We start from the raw sequence: 16177 nt of genomic DNA, 5'->3' as shown, positions 1-16177 counted from the left end.
AGTGTGGAGGCGGGGCAAAAAGAGCCAACCCGGGAGAAGAAAGATATCAAAATGTCAAACAAAATTAGAATTAAGTTTAGTGTTAGGTCCGATTAAACTTATTTTTGAGTGTGTCTGCATCGTAATCCAAGTTCATTTAAATTTGTTTATGTTATGAGCGCGTTGCCGTGCAAAAACTACTATTAAACACATTTTAGTAATATTAAACCACTAGTTATGTGTTACTTTGTTGATAGATGGCGAATTAGAACAAATAAAACATTTTTTCCAATCCAATATCCTGTTTTGGTGTTTTTTCAGAGGGTTGAAACGAATTAATTTGTTTGTAATTCATTTCTATGGGAAAAGTTTGTTTGAGTTACGAGAATATTGACATACGAGCTCAGTCCCGGAACGAATTAAGTTCGTATCTTGAGGTACCACTGTACTCGTGATCTCACCTTGCAACGACACTCTCCCGTCGTCTTATTGCAGTCGCTGCGAAAGCCCTTGCTTGTGTCGCAGCCGCAGGGTCCACACATTGGACTTCCCCACCAACCTTGCGGACACGGCTTCTCAATCCTAGTTCACCACAAAAGTAGAGAAAGGACATCAAAGTATCCCATACATGTATCTCCAGTAAACATTCTTTAACTTGAATGAACCATTTTTATACATAAACATTCAGAATGATGCAGGAGCGGTGGACAGCGGGTGAACACAGACTAAACACCTTTGGAAAACAAGTCAAGCGGGACGGGGGGGAGGTTCACATCCTGCCTCAGACAGGAAGGGATATATGATGCCTCTCAATTGGGGGTGTCTGATCTTTAAGGCGTTACAGTGGTACCTCGACATACGAGTGCCCCGACATACGAGCAATTCGAGATATGAGTAAAATTTCGAGCAAATATTTATCTTGAGATACGAGACAAATTTCGATATATGAGCAGACAGATGCTGCTCATAAGAACATCATGGGCACGGTCTCTCTCCCCGCAACTCCCTCATGTAATTTTTCTGGTCGCAACTTCCTCTTTGTAATGTCTCTGCGAGCACTGGGGGGCGCGTTGTATTTTTTCAGTGTTTCTTTTTCCCATTAGTCATTGCGAATGGCGAGGCGGTTGCTAATATAAAAGTTATATTGACTACTTCTCGTTGGCAAGTGGTCGTGCATTATTTTATTGTGAGGACATTTGTGTGAATACAAACTCAAACAACCCTCGATATTGACTGAAAGTCAGAGTGGAGGCGGGGCAAAAAGAGACAAGAAGAAAGGTATAAAAATGTCAAACAAAATTAGAATTAAGTTTAGTGTTAGGTTCGATTAAACTTATTTTTGAGTGTGTCTGCATCGTAATCTAAGTTTATTTAAATTTGTTTATGTTGTTACGAGTGTATTGCCGTGCAAAATCTCCCCCTCCCTCTCCTCTCTCTGTCCGTCTCTCTCTCTCTCCCCCCTTCGAAATCCATATAATTTTAGTACTGTTAAACACATTTTAGTGATATTAAACCACTAGTTAAGTGTTACTTTGTCAATAGATGGCAAATTAGACAAAATAAAACATTTTTTCCAATCCAACATCCTGTTTTTGGTGTTTTTTCCAGAGGGTTGGAACAAATTAATTTGTTTTAATTTCATTTTAATGGGAAACGCTTGTTGAAATTACGAGAAAATCGACATATGAGCTCAGTCCCGGAACGAATTAAGCTCGTATCTCGAGGTACCACTGTATTTGCTTCTGCTAACAACGAATTTGCTATCTAAAATGAAGGACTTACTTATTTTCGCAGTACTGTCCATAATAGTTGTGTCCGCACTCGCAAGTATAGCCGTGCGAAGAACTTGGCTTGTGAGCGCAGGTGGAAACATGCTCACACGGGTTGAGCTGACATGCGTCGACACACTCTTTACCGAAATAGCCTTCAAGACAAAACGTCGTTCAGTGGCAGGCCTCGGTTTATTTTCCTTGGAGTGTTGGTGGCAGTCCATACCCGGGTCGCAGACACACGTGTGCGTAGTCCATTCCTCGCTGCAATGGCTGTTCTCAGGACAAATGTTGGCATCGCACGGATCGGAAACGTCGCAGCCCTCCTCCACGCGGATTTTTAAGCCGCGAGACATGATGACGTTGGCCAAGTTGGTGGCTGTTTCCCCCATTCGGACGCCCTGAGAGACAAAAGTGGAATCATTTTTCACATAAATATTTCAACACATGCTAGAAACATGTGCACTCACTTGTATGCAGCCAACAAATCCTTTTCTGACGTGGTTGCCCTCTCCAGGCAAACCTCCGACATGAAGCGTTTGAAGCTTTAAACCTGGCAGGTCGTTGCCAATCACGACCGACTTCTATTTGAGAAAACAATCATTCGAAGTTCTGGTGTAAGGTTTAATACAGTGGTACCTCGACATATGAGGGCCCCGACATACGAGCAATTTGAGATACGAGTCAAATTTTGAGCAGATATTTATCTTGAGATACAAGACAATTTACAAGACGCGAAATCCGTCTAATTTTAGTTCTATTAAACACATTTTAGGATACTATTAAACTACTAGATATGTGTTACTTTGTTAATAGATGGCGAATTAGAACAAATAAAACATTTTTTCCAATCCAATATCCCGTTTTTGGTGTTTTTTCAGAGGGTTGGAACGAATTAATTTGTTTTTAGTTCATTTCATTGGGAAAAGTTTGTTTGAGTTACGAGAAAATCGACATACGAGATCAGTCCCGGAACGAATTAAGCTCGTATCTCGAGGTACCCCTGTACTGTCGTGCTGAGGTTTTTTTTGCTACCTTGTACATGCCATGGTCCAAGGACACTGCGGCTACGTATCTGATAGCCTTGCCCTCCTTCACGCTCCTCAGCTCGACCAAAAGATGGTGCCACTCCCCGTCGTTGACCCGAACTTGTGGGAAACTCAGAGACGCCACCATCTGTTCCCTTTGCAACACCTCCATTCGAACCTGTTGTTCGCTCACCTACGTCGAGAGGAAAGTTTAAGAACGAAACAAACGAAGCTTGCAGTCGGGTACCCTGTGGCTCACCATGAGGCTGACGGTTGAGGAGGAGCCAGCGTTGGCTTGCATTAAGGTTCCCGCTGGTTGCCGGGTCCGGAACATGAGACCCATGTACCAGGGGATCGCGATGGTCACGTCTGGCTCACTCCACGACACCAGTGCTCTGCCGTCAAAGAACTGAGGCGAGGGCATCACTGTTGGCAAGATTTTTGTGTGTTCAGTTTTCACCAGTAGGAATAATTTCCCCGAACTTGACATAGGCATAAGTTCTTGTGTGTCCCTGGACCAGGAATGAAAGACATCATTGCAGGATCGCTGGAAAATTATAAATATGTCAATATATGAATTTTGTCAACTCATTTATAGCATGGTCATAAGACTTGACATACACGATGCTTCAAGGTCTTCTCTGCTGGCCTAAGAAATATCTGAATCATATATTATATTTTGTCCATCAATACTTATGAAATAATTCCAAATTGTCTGTTAGCTTCCTTTCATTGCTTTTCCCCCTGGTTGCACTGCTTCCAGATGTGTGTTTTCATATTGAAGCATTTGACCAATCACATTTCAGCCATTATTTGTTGCCAGGGTCAGAAATCTGCCTCAAAGCCTTCACAATCAGTTCTGCGGGCTCTGCCGCTTTAAACAAGCATCAATAACCAATCAGATTTCGAGTTTGCAACACCACAATGCATTGTCGCAGGCGTAGGGATACGTCATCGCTTTCACCAACTATAATTAGCTACCTCACTGTATCTGGAGCTAGCCGCACAAGCAAATATATTGTTGTGTTGATTTAAAGCCATTTTCAAGACGGACTATGCCAGAAATACGACAGGACAGACTCGACTTTTAGCATTAGCTTCGATGGCGATAGAAAAGAAGGAAGAAAGAAAGGAGGATGGATATTGTGTACAGTTAAAATTGATTTTTGGTGAGTAAAATATGGCTATATTCCTAAATAATATTTCAATTGTGGGCCAAGTTCTGATATCTGAAAAGCTCCAGTGTTTGTATTTAATCACTAAATGAATATATAGAATAAAGAATATATATATATATTTATATTTAAAGCATTATCCACACCTACTGTTCCAAAGTACGCAAAACTAATATTTGCGTCAACCATTTAGACGAGGAATTTTGGTCTTGCGCTAACCTTGTTCGCAGTTCTTGCCTCCATACCCAGTTGGACAGTCACAAGTGTATGTGTTCCATTTGCTGACACACACACCTCCATTTAGACACACACTCGGTGTGCAGAAGTTTCTTTTTGCAGGACACCCTGAAGTGTGAAATAAAACAGAACGTTAAAGTCAAATCCTATTCATGTGAGAATAAATCACTGCTCAATTCTAACCTGCAGTGGTGCCGTTATTGGCAATGAAACCCGCCATGTCGACAGGCCTACTATCGATGCTCAGGTTCCTCATGCACCCTGCAAAGTCTCGGTTTCGCACGGGGAAATCTTCAGGCAGGTTAGGAACGCCTCCGAGCAAAAGCGGGCCAGTCAAATCCAAGGACCTTGAAGGAGATCACGAAAAAAAGATTTTCTTCCCGAGAAAAAGCCAAATGAGGTAAAGTTCAAGAAAGGGCAGCGAAAACACGCAACGGCTTTTGTGGGATTTCAAAGAAAGCCTTAAGCTCTGAATGCAGGATGTGTTCACATAAACAGTGCGTTCTTAGGGTCAACGTTGACTTGGGAAATAGGGGGTGTTTTTACTTTTTCTGGCCGGTCTGCGTTCCCTGGGCTGCGCACGAGTAGTTTCCGATCAGCTTCCCGAAGCGAATCGCCATGGATATGTCGCAGTCATCCACGGCGACCACCGCTACTTTCTCCTCGGAGGGTCCGTGGGGGATCCCCAGACGCCCGATATTTGGCTAGAAAATAAGTTTTGGAAGGTAAATGACATGAAGGTATCGGCTCCCATTGTGATCCATTTTGAATGGGACGTCTATCGCCCTCAATGTCGCTGAAACACAATCAGTCGTTGAACAAAAAAACCCATTGTTGCATTTTAGTTCTCACCTCCCAACTCCAAACTAGGCTAATACCTAAATAACTAAAATGTGGATCAGCTTAGAAAATCATCCGAGCAAATCCCTTTATTTTTGATTTTCTTGAATAATATCAAACATGAGAAGTTTATGAACATTACAAGGCCGTCAGCAGGGTTTAAAGCGACACGTTTTAAGTAATGGGATTGGCTAATATGCAATAAATAATACAGTAGCTCCATTCTGTCAATTCATGTAAGAAATGGTGTGGAAAAGTCAAAAGGCAAAAGTGAGCGACATGGCCGCCACAATTTGGGGAACAAGAAATGATATTTTCCAAGTTGACAAACTAGTACAGTGGTACCTCGAGATACGAGCTTAATGCGTTCCGGGACTGAGCTCGTATGTCGATTTTCTCGTAACTCAAACGAACGTTTCCCATCAAAATGAACTGAAATTAATTCGTTCCAACCCTCTGAAAAAACACCCAAAACAGGATACTGGATTTTGATTTGAGACCACCAAAAGTTTGGGAAATGGAATATGACAGTGGTTGTCATAAGTTCAAATCAATGACGTTATTTTAGTGTGGTGATAAAACAACACTTGGGTGCATCATTGTTTTAATCATCATTTGAAAATGAATGGAATAGTAAATCTGAATTTATTTGCTTTATGTAACTCATGCAAAAAAAAATATAATAACTCGATGAAACAGGATTCTTCATCATTTAAATCTAGATTAATTTCGCAGCTATTTTTAATCGTTACATTTGATCTGGGGCAAGATTGTTAGATGCTCTTTAATTGGTAAATAAGAATTTCAGGCTATTTATCCTTCAACAACTGAAAGTCAGCTTTTCCAAGAAAAAAAAAGATAAATCAAAGTGTATAAAGTTATACCTGGCAATAATATTAAACACAACATTTTCTCACATATATTGTCATGCTTTTTTTATAATCCCAGTAATAAAGTGCACTTGAGAACCACCCACCGCCCCCCACCGTGAAACTCTCCTATTTACCCTCCCGCTAACTGGGAGGAGTTAAAATTCCCTCTCCCTTAGGTGTCGTCTCCAGGGGCGATGGGCCTGCCACAGCCATGGTGACGCACTTGATCCCCCCCGGCTAACCACAAAAGACGAGGGGGTGCCGGGTGCTCTGTGTGGAAATGATATCAAGACATACTCACAAAGCTCATCTACAAGCACATGTGATTCCACTCACTGACACCATTAGCTTCCTGTCAAGGTGATGACTTCCCTGAGTCGCCTAAAGCCAGAATTAAGAGAAACTAAATCTGCAAAAACAGACCGAGTTTCACACCGAACCGATCCAATCTTGTCCAAAAAATGAGGGACTGAGATTGTTTTTTCCTATTTTTGTACAGTGGTACCTCGAGATACGAGCTTAATGCATTCCGAGACTGAGCTCGTATGTCAATTTTCTCGTAACTCAAATGAACGTTTCCCATAGAAATGAACTAAAAACCGATTAATTCTTTCCAACCCTCTGAAAAAACAGAACTTTTTGCACGGCAACACGCTCGTAACATAACATAAACAAATTTAAACGAGCTTGGATTACGATGTAGACACACTCAAAAATAAATTTAATCTAACCTAACACTAAACTTAATTCTAATTTTGTTTGACATTTTGATACCTTTCTTCTCCCGGCCGGGTTGGCTCTATTTGCCCCGCCTCCACACTGATTTTCAGTCAATATCGAAGGTTGTTTGATTTTGTATTCCCTTCAAAATATTGCCAAAATGATGCACACAAATGTCCACACACGACCACTTGCCAACGAGAAGTGGTATATACGCCATTCGCACTGACTAACGGGAAAAAAAACACAGAAAAAATGCAACGCTCCGCCCAGTGCTCACAGAGACATTACAAAGAGGGAGTTGCGACCAGAGTCATTAAACGAGGGAGTTGCAGGGAGAGAGACAGTGGCCATGATGTTCTTATGAGCAGCATCTCGCGTCCGCTGTCTGCTCGTATATCAAAATGTGTCTCGTATCTCAAGATAAATATCTGCTCAAAATGTTACTCGTATCTCAAACTGCTCGTATGTCGGGGCATTTTTTTAAAAAAATTATGTTTTTAGATCTTAGCACTCCTTGGTAACTTATTACCTCGTTGGCTACTATTGAGACCGCTAGTCAAATGGATAGGACATCGATGAGTGATGAACTTAAAGTCGCAGCCAAAGTACATATCTCTCCCCCAAATGATCATTTTCTGTCATTGCACATATAGGTTCACATGTAACACCGCTAGCGAAAACACAGAAACCTGCATTACCTCATCTGCCCCGTGGCTGTGTAAAACTAGAACTGTGAAATATTCACACGCACAAAGGGCTTTAATATCCCATGTTCAAACCTATATGTTACCGCCGACCCTTCATTTGTTCATACCTGTCAACCTCGGCCAAATGCTCCCTACAAAAGTTGTTATATGGCATACACAATCTGAAATGATCCAAAAAATAAAATATAGGGGAAAACATAAAGTTGACAGGTATGTTTGTTCCCAATTCTATTCATCGGGGCAGCCAATGTTGGCTTTCCAACAGGCCCTCAAAAAACCTCAAATGTTGCAAAACTGAGGGAACGTTAACCCTAACCTTTCCAGAACGACTTCTCGAGCGATTTTCTGAAGCAGTTTGAAGATATGAGACATTCATCTGATTCGTAAATGACCAGATAAGACCATTTCAGATATGCACAATCTCTGTTTCTGTTTGACTGCAATAAACACCCTCGTGTCAGAGATAAGAAATGGAAGTGGAATGGTTATAAAATGGATACGACTCACTACAAGGTAAAAAGAAGGAAAGGACAAAGGAGCGGTGTTAACCAAAAAGTCTGTAAACAACTTCACAACAACACCAAACCACCAAAAGCAACCACTACAGCAATTACAGAATCCACCAGTGAGGACTACTCAAGAGGTCAATGGTTACCTCCTTCTGCATTAGCTCCAGCCAGGCAGTATAGAGCGGGAGCCTCACAAGCCCACTGGAGTCCACCAGACTCCCCCCGTCCTGGGCCAAGAGAGAGACACCACACATTAGATAGACCTTTGTGTGCACCTCAAAAACAACTGCTTAACTTCTCTGCAAAGTCCTTCAACACAACTTCATCCCAGCGTGCACACAGCTTGTATTCAATTTTTTTGGGCAACTGATAAAGAGGCGCTCTGTCAGTAGGATGTTGTCAAACCCCCAAATAAGTTATCCATTTTCCTCGTGATCTCACTGTTACGGAAACCTCTATTCAACAAGACTGTGATTTGAACAGTGGTGCAAGGCCTTCTCTGCTGGCCTAAAAAATATCTGAATCACAGACTGATGTTAATTATGTTTTGTCTATGAATACTTATTAAATAATTCCAAATTGTCTGTCAGCTTCCTTTCATTGCTTTTTCCCTTGTTGCGCTGCTTCCAGATGTGTGTTTTCATATTTAAGCATTAACCAATCACATTTCAGCTATTATTTGTTGCCAGGGTCAGAAATCTGCCTTAAGGCCTTCACAATCAGTTCTGCAGGCTCTGCTGCATAAAACAAGCGTCAATAAAACTGTTGCTTTAACCAATCAGAATTCGATTTGGTGACACCAAGGCCTTCTCGCAGGCGTAGGGATACGTCAAAACTTTCACCAACTATGATTGGCTAGTGATAGAGTGGACTAGCCAGAGCTACCAAACTGTATCTAGAGCGAGCTGCACAAGCAAATATATTGTTGTGTTGATTTAATAGCAGTTTTGTCAACCCGCAATGGCTGAATGAAGGGAAGAAATTGATTTGTTTGCAGATTCACTGTCAAAGCCATGTTCAAGACGGACTTTTCAAGAAAAGTTGGACATCATTAAGAAAGGTCGGACAACTACGAAGCAAGCAAGCCTGTCACAACCGGGAAGGAACATTTTCAGCACTAAATTGAATAAAACGTATGCCAGAAATACGACAGGACAGGCTCGACTTTCAGCATTAGCTTTTATGGCGATAGAAAAGGAGGAAAGGAAGAGGATGGATTTTGCTGAGTAAAATATGGCTATATTCCTAAATAATATTTCAATTGTAAGAGGTTATTATTGATGCTTTTTTATGTGTCTGCAGTTGAGGTTTTATAGCCATAAAATAGTTTTTGAGGGTTGGATTGATTCCGACAGCTGAAGGCATCGTTAGGAAATTCACGGCCCGCCGCTGGATTTGATTAGATGACCAACTATTAATTTCAAACCGCTTAAATCCAAATATCTTCTTTACGTCAAATACGTCAGATTAAATGACAAGAAAGCAAGAGGACAAATGAGTAACCGAAGGCCAATCCCACAAACAGTAGCGAACATACCAAATGCATAGGCTATATCTTAAGTATTTTGCGCTACACTGTGAAGTCAGTTAGCACGTTCAGTATGCTTTGGATGATTCAACGCCTGCCTGAAATGGCACGCATGTAAGAGCAAGAGGCCAGCAGAAGCAAAAACTTTTGGCCACTGTAGCGGAGTGATAAGACTCGGTCCGTTGCATTGAGGAATGTTAAAAATATATATATACAGTGGTACCTCGAGATACGATCTTAATGCGTTCCGGGACTGAGCTTGTATGTTGATTTTCTCGTAACTCAAATGAACGTTTCCCATAGAAATGAACTAAAAACAAGTTCATTCGTCCCAACCCTCTGACAAAACACCCAAAACAGGATATTGGATTGGAAAAAATGTTTTATTTGTTCTAAATCGCCATCTATTAACAAAGTAACAAATTACTAGTGGTTTAATAGTACTAAAATGTGTTTAATAGTACTAAAATTATATGGATTTCGAAGGGGGGAGAGAGAGAGAGGGACGGGGGGGGGGGGACTTTTTACACGGCAACGCGCTCGTAACATAACATAAACAAATTTAAATGAACTTGGATTACGATGCAGACACACTCAAAAATAAGTTTAATCGAACCTAATACTAAACTTAATTCTAATTTTGTTGACATTTCGATACCTTTCTTCTTGGTTGGCTCTTTTTGCCCCGCCTCCACAATGACTTTGAAATGCAACCTATCGAGGGTTGTTTGGTTTTGTATTCCCTTCAAAATATTCTGAAAATGATGCACACAAATGTACTCACAATAGGATAACGCATGACCACTTGCCAACGAGAAGTAGTATATACGCCATTCGCACTGGCTAACAGGGGAAAAAACACTGAAAAAATGCAAGATAAATATCTGCTAAAATTTTTACTCATATCTCAAATTGCTCGTATGTCGGGGCACTCATATGTCGCGGTACCACTGTAATGCTGTACAGTAACATACAAAAAAAGTGTTTTTGGACACTGTCTGACTGCTTCGGATGGACACAACAATGACAAAATCCTTTATTGTTTCCAAGGCGACCCCTCCTCCCTTAAACTTTTGACCTATTGTTTTTGAGCTGAGGCACCCCTGGTCTTCTGAAGAGCAGTTGTAATAAAAATAAAAGAAAGGGGGGGGGGGCAAAGTGAGTGGAGGGCTGTCTGCAGACCCCCTGCGCAATCTTTAACCGCCTCATCATTTGACCCACTAAATAACCTTCTGTGCGTGCATGCATTGTGTGTAATTATTAGGGGACGTTAACACATGAGTGGGTTCGTGCGAGCAGAACAATGTATTCATACTAATAGCTGCTTCTGAGATTTACATAATTATGACAGTACGCGGGTGTAAATTGCTTTCTTCCTAGTGTGTTTAATACAAAACAAAAACACTTATGAGTTGCAAACTATGATGATATTTTTCCATCATATGACATCTAAGAAGATTTGGTTGTTGATCTGAAGGTTTTAAAATATTGCACGCAACTCTGTCGTACCCTAGTTTAGTTTTTGTCCTCCCTCCTGGAACTCTTGCATACATTTTAAGACCTATTTGCTCAATTCATGCCCATTCTGGCAGAATGTTTTCGGCTGGATTTTACCCCATTTTCGGGCAATGTTTGCCCGTACGCCATTGACGTTCATCGCTGTCTTTTCCCGGGAAAATCACCCACTGGCCTGGTTTTAATGTCTGAAAAGCTCCAGTATTTGTATTTAATCATGAAATGCTGCGAGGAAGTGGATTTTACCCCATTTTTGTGCATTAATTTATTGATTATTTTTTTTATGTGTCGCAGCTGTAGCTGCAGTAGAGGTTTTATAGCAATAAAATAGTTTTTGAGGGTTGGATTGATACGTTGAAGGCGCTACCAGAAAATGCACCGCCCGCCACTGCCCAAATCTCAACTTTCTTGTATGTGAGGCCACTCGTATGTCAAGGTACCACTGTATTTTACCTTTAGTCTTCTTTAGTGCCGGGCACCATAACAAAAATGTGCGTGTTCATTTGTCAACACGCCTATTGTGAGAGTTCTGCTGTATACTTTTACACAAAGAGATTGGATTACAGTTTCTGATGATTTAACACACCAAGAAGAAAAAGATGACCATGTGCCATTCTCGTCAGCCCCTGGCTAATGTGACGGTATGTGTCAGGTACTTTGTAAATCACTGTGTGACAATATTATGCACCCACCCACTAGTGCTTGTGATTATATACCCTGGAATATGTGTTCAAAGCAAAAAAAGAAGAAACAAAGCGAGGAAGATGAGCCAACGAACATGAAATCAAAGCAAACGCGCACGGATCGGAGCGGAAATTCATCTGTGGTTTCCACGGCGACTTCTTAAGAAGCCACAAAACATGTAAACATCCATGATACCGTGCTTCTTTTAGCGAATTCCTGTCATTTCAGAATTCCAGACAATGACTACTAAAAGGACCCTGCAGCAAACATGGACACCGTGTTTGCCGTCCATTCGTCACGTGGGATGAATGCCGACCTGTCAAGAGCAGTGAAAGCTACACGGTTTATGCTTGAAAGGTAAAACATGATACCATGGTCAACGTCCGTAGCACTCATGCTTTAGATTTCTAGTTTGTTACTACAGTGGTACCTCGACATACGTGAGATGCTGCTCATAAGAACATCATGGACACTGTCTCTCTCCCCGCAACTCTCTCGTGTAATGTCTCTGGTCGCAACTCCCTCTCTGCTCGTATACCGAAATTTGTCTCGTATCTCAAGATAAATATTTGCCCGAAATTTTACTCGTATCTCAAATTGCTCGTATGTCGGGCCACTCCTATGTCGAGGTACCACTGTAATCATTACAGTTTGACTAGAACAAAAAAGAAATAAGAACATCGTGGCAACAATTATGCAATAGCGTCCTCATTACTAAACATGTCTTAATATTTCCATACCTTATTGTAGTAATGGAGCTGCACGGAATGCCATTGGCCATCACTGACACCACCCGGGATGAACGGGGACACGGTGGACTTGGTCTCTCCTAGAGGACAAGAGTAGAAAAGGATGATGCAACCATAGGATTAACAATTTGATCATAAATAACCAATTGCGTACGGCGGCATTTGTCTTGTCAGTGTGTCCACTTGAGCCTAGCGCAAGGCACAAAACTTTGGATATACTGATAAATGACTTTGTTTGTCAAAGGCAGGAGCGGCCCCAGGCAGGAATCCACAATGTTGACAAGTGTGTTTTATATTTTTTGTGCGTGTTTCTGCGTGTGTAAGTGTGCTGCTTAGCCAAGGGTTTCTCACATTTGTTGACAGCAAAATCCATAATGAAACGTCTGATCTAGCATTTCAATATGATGTCATGGATTCATCATGTTCATAGTTTACACATGAAAACTGAAGGCAAAATCAGAGATTGACCTTCTCTGCCTCTCATTAGGTCGTAATCCATGATTAAGTTGATAATAAGTGCAATTAACTTTGAACTTTGAAGTCATATTTTAGATTTGGCAGTAGTCCCGAAAAAGGATTCAACTAATCGTATTGAACTGGATTCCCTACGATCTCCTTTACCGTATTTTCACGACTATAAGGCGCACATAAAAGTCTTAAAGTTTCTCCAAAATAGACAGGGCGCCTTATAATCCAGTGTGCTTTATATATGGACCAATACTAAAATTGTTATCACGATAAAATCAAATAAATCAGTCGATAGGGTACACCATCTTCTACAGCTCTCACAACTACGGCAAGCACCACCTGACTACTATTTTCCCGTAGAAAAAGTACTGCGCAGTGACTGCTGGGATATGTAGTTCTTTTGTCAACACACCCAATGGATTGTGGCCTGGACATCGACATCAACACAGCTTTACAAAGCGTGGAAGGCAGCGCCTGAATAGTTATGCTAGCTACTAGCTAGCTACCATTTGCGAATGGATTGTGGCCGCCTGGACGAACGTATAAAACTCAGCGTTTTCGATGACTCATTTGGACAATTGTTCAATTCGGACACAGAAAATGAGGACTTTGATGGATTTGTGGGTGATGATGATGTGAGTACATTGTAAAATGGCTAAATAAAGTACAACCGAACTCAGTTTTGCTTCCGTTGCCTTTTTCAAAACGTGTTTTTAGCGTGTGTCCGTATGTTTAAGCTGGTGTATGTTTTGCCATGCCTGGCTGCGTCTTTAAAAACGGTGCGTCCTTTGTGTGTATCAAATACAGAAATAGCACTCGTTACTGATACTGCGGCTTAAAATACAATGCGCCATATAGTCGGGAAAATACGGTACTCTTTATTGGACCATGGGAAAGTGTGGGGGGGGGGGGGCTCAGAAAGCAAGCCCATGCCCATTAGATCAATGGTTATCAGCATTTTCATTGTGAGACTACACACAAGCGTGTGTGTGTTTGTTCAAGACGGAGTTGGGCACTTAGAGATAACATTGGGAAGTTGTAAAAAAGAAAAAAAAGGCAAACATTAGCTTTGGACACACGTTCAGGAACTGCTGATAATAAATGGAAAAGAAAACAGGCCCCACCTCCTGAGAAGGTGAGTTGAACCTGCTCGTCAATGATTTCCAAAGCAATGAAGTCATGTTTTTCATTGAATCGTCCATTGTAGAGAAGCAGGGCATTTCTTTCTCTTGTCGCAAACCTGGTAAAACACAAAACAAAACCATAAAAAAATCAGCTTGCTTAATATGGCCATGCTGCCTTTTGTGTACGTGCATATATGTGACGCAAGGGCTCTTGAAGAAAAGTCATTAAACAAGAAAAAGCAGGAAATGAGTAGCATATGGACTATGGGCAGGAAAGCAGGTTCCCCCGCCATTAAGGGGGGAACCTGGCGGCTTGTGAGCAAAGTTCACAGGCGAGCCGTTCGGGAATGCAAGGTGAGGGCAGGGGAGTCAGCCGGCAGATGCCAGCGAGCCAGGAAGTCGGCGGAGCTGAAGCCATTCGCTGATAAGGGAAACTCATCACAAAGACTTTCCTGTTTTCATTTTTTTTGTCTCACCATCGTACGACGGATCAACTCCCATCATTGCGCTAACTTTCCTACCTTTGTACAGGAAGCAAAATAAGCAAGAATTTTCTATTATGTTACCAACTAAGTGCTTAACTGTAACTCGTCTCTAATAGGCCTGTTTTTTTTTTCATTACAAGGTGAAATGCAGTGGTGTGCCGTCAGGGCCTTCAGCTGGCCTAAGAAATATCTGAATCACAGACTGATGTTAATTATATTTTGTCCATGAATACTTATTAAATAATTCCAGATTGTCTGTCAGCTTCCTTTCATTGCTTTGCCCCCTGGTTGCACTGCTTCCAGATGTGTGTTTTCATATTGAAGCATTTAACCAATCACATTTCAGCCATTATTTGTTGCCAGGGTCAGAAATCTGCCTCAAGGCCTTCACAATCAGTTCTGCAGGCTCTGCTGCATTAAACAAGCGTCAATAATACTGTTGCTTTAACCAATCAGATTTCGAGTTGGCAACACCACAATGCCTTCTCGCAGACATAGGGATACGTCATCGCTTTCACCAACTATGATTGGCTAGTGATAGAGCGGACTAGCCAGAGCTACCAAACTGTATCTGGAGCGAGCTGCACAAGCAAATGCATTGCTGTGTTGATTTAAAGCCATTTTCAAGACGGACTTTTCAAGAAAAAAAACTGGACATCATTAAGAAAGGTCAGACACCTCCAAAGCAAGCAAGCCTGTCGCAACCAGGAATGAACATTTTCAGCACTAAATCGAATAAAAAAAATGCCAGAAATACGACAGGACAGGCTCGACTTTCAGCATTAGCTTCAATGGCGATAGAAAAGGAGGAAAGAAAGGATGGATATTGTGTACAGTTAAAAATGATTTTTGGTGAGTAAAATATGGCTATATTCCTAAATAATATTTCAATTGTATGAGGTTATTATTGATTATTTTTTATGTGTCACAGCTGTAGCTGCAGTAGAGGTTTTATAGCCATAAAATAGTTTTTGCTGAAGGCATCACTAGGAAATGCACGGACCGCCACTGGTGAAATGGGTTCTCCTGTTCCTTTACAAACAGAACTGTACAATTTGGGAGCATGACCAGTGTATGTGACTAGCAGGATAACAAGTTGGAGTGAACCAAACAAGAAATGAATCACTCACATGAGAGATATGGTAAAGTGGAACCTTTGCCGCAAGCCCCTAAAGGTGACGAAAGACTGTCCGGGGAAGCTGCGCGTGGTCATCTCGCAGTACGGCTTCTCATACTCGCCGGGTCGACACTGGCATACAAACCCACCGGCGAGCCGGTTCACGCATGCGCCGCCATTCTTGCACACACCTGGTACGCAGCTATCCAACCAGGCGTTCACCTCGCAGTGTTCACCTACGAAAATAGAGGGGTGAATTAGCGTAGCGGGTCCATCTCGGCTTCATATCCATCTTAACTTCAATAGCAAAGGCCAAAGAGCTAAAGACAGAAAGAGGGGTTAGCACAAGGGTGTCAGACTCGGGTTGGTTCGCGGGCCGCTTTAACGTCAACTTGATTTCACGTGGGCCAGACCGTTTTAGATATAATATTAGATTTTTTTTTATATAAATGGATTAAAAGAACTGGATTAAAAGCCTGGAATATTCAGTTTTTTATAGATCTAAAACAATGTTTATTTTAGCTTTTTTTGAAATATATTTTTACATTTTAAAAATGATTTTTCAACTAAAAACACAGAAAAATTGATTAAAAAATTACAATTATTGATTTAAAAGGGGGAAAATCAGGAAATTTAATATACATCTATACTCTTCATTTTAATTTGAT

The 16177-nt window shown here is 41.4% G+C and overlaps 1 protein-coding gene across 4 annotated transcripts in view; it reads right to left on the bottom strand.

Moving 5' to 3' along the window:
- celsr1a (cadherin EGF LAG seven-pass G-type receptor 1a) overlaps positions 1 to 16177 on the bottom strand; it is a 54073-nt gene that overhangs the window by 12401 nt on the left and 25495 nt on the right. For all 4 annotated transcript variants that reach the window (XM_077593553.1, XM_077593556.1, XM_077593554.1 and 1 more), the window contains exons 4-15: positions 15523 to 15745; positions 13908 to 14023; positions 12307 to 12395; positions 4735 to 4892; positions 4372 to 4535; positions 4171 to 4296; positions 3036 to 3202; positions 2784 to 2969; positions 2219 to 2332; positions 1975 to 2149; positions 1762 to 1903; positions 441 to 561 (exon numbers count right to left, since the gene is read on the bottom strand). In XM_077593553.1, coding sequence (XP_077449679.1) covers positions 441 to 561; positions 1762 to 1903; positions 1975 to 2149; positions 2219 to 2332; positions 2784 to 2969; positions 3036 to 3202; positions 4171 to 4296; positions 4372 to 4535; positions 4735 to 4892; positions 12307 to 12395; positions 13908 to 14023; positions 15523 to 15745 — 1781 coding nt within the window. The remainder of the gene's footprint in view (positions 1 to 440; positions 562 to 1761; positions 1904 to 1974; positions 2150 to 2218; positions 2333 to 2783; positions 2970 to 3035; positions 3203 to 4170; positions 4297 to 4371; positions 4536 to 4734; positions 4893 to 12306; positions 12396 to 13907; positions 14024 to 15522; positions 15746 to 16177) is intronic.

Source organism: Stigmatopora argus, chromosome 23, assembly GCF_051989625.1.
Source record: "Stigmatopora argus isolate UIUO_Sarg chromosome 23, RoL_Sarg_1.0, whole genome shotgun sequence".
NCBI classification, from domain to species: Eukaryota; Metazoa; Chordata; class Actinopteri; order Syngnathiformes; family Syngnathidae; genus Stigmatopora; species Stigmatopora argus.
Note: the sequence above shows the minus strand (reverse complement) of the source record. Positions and strands in the feature narration are given on the sequence as shown.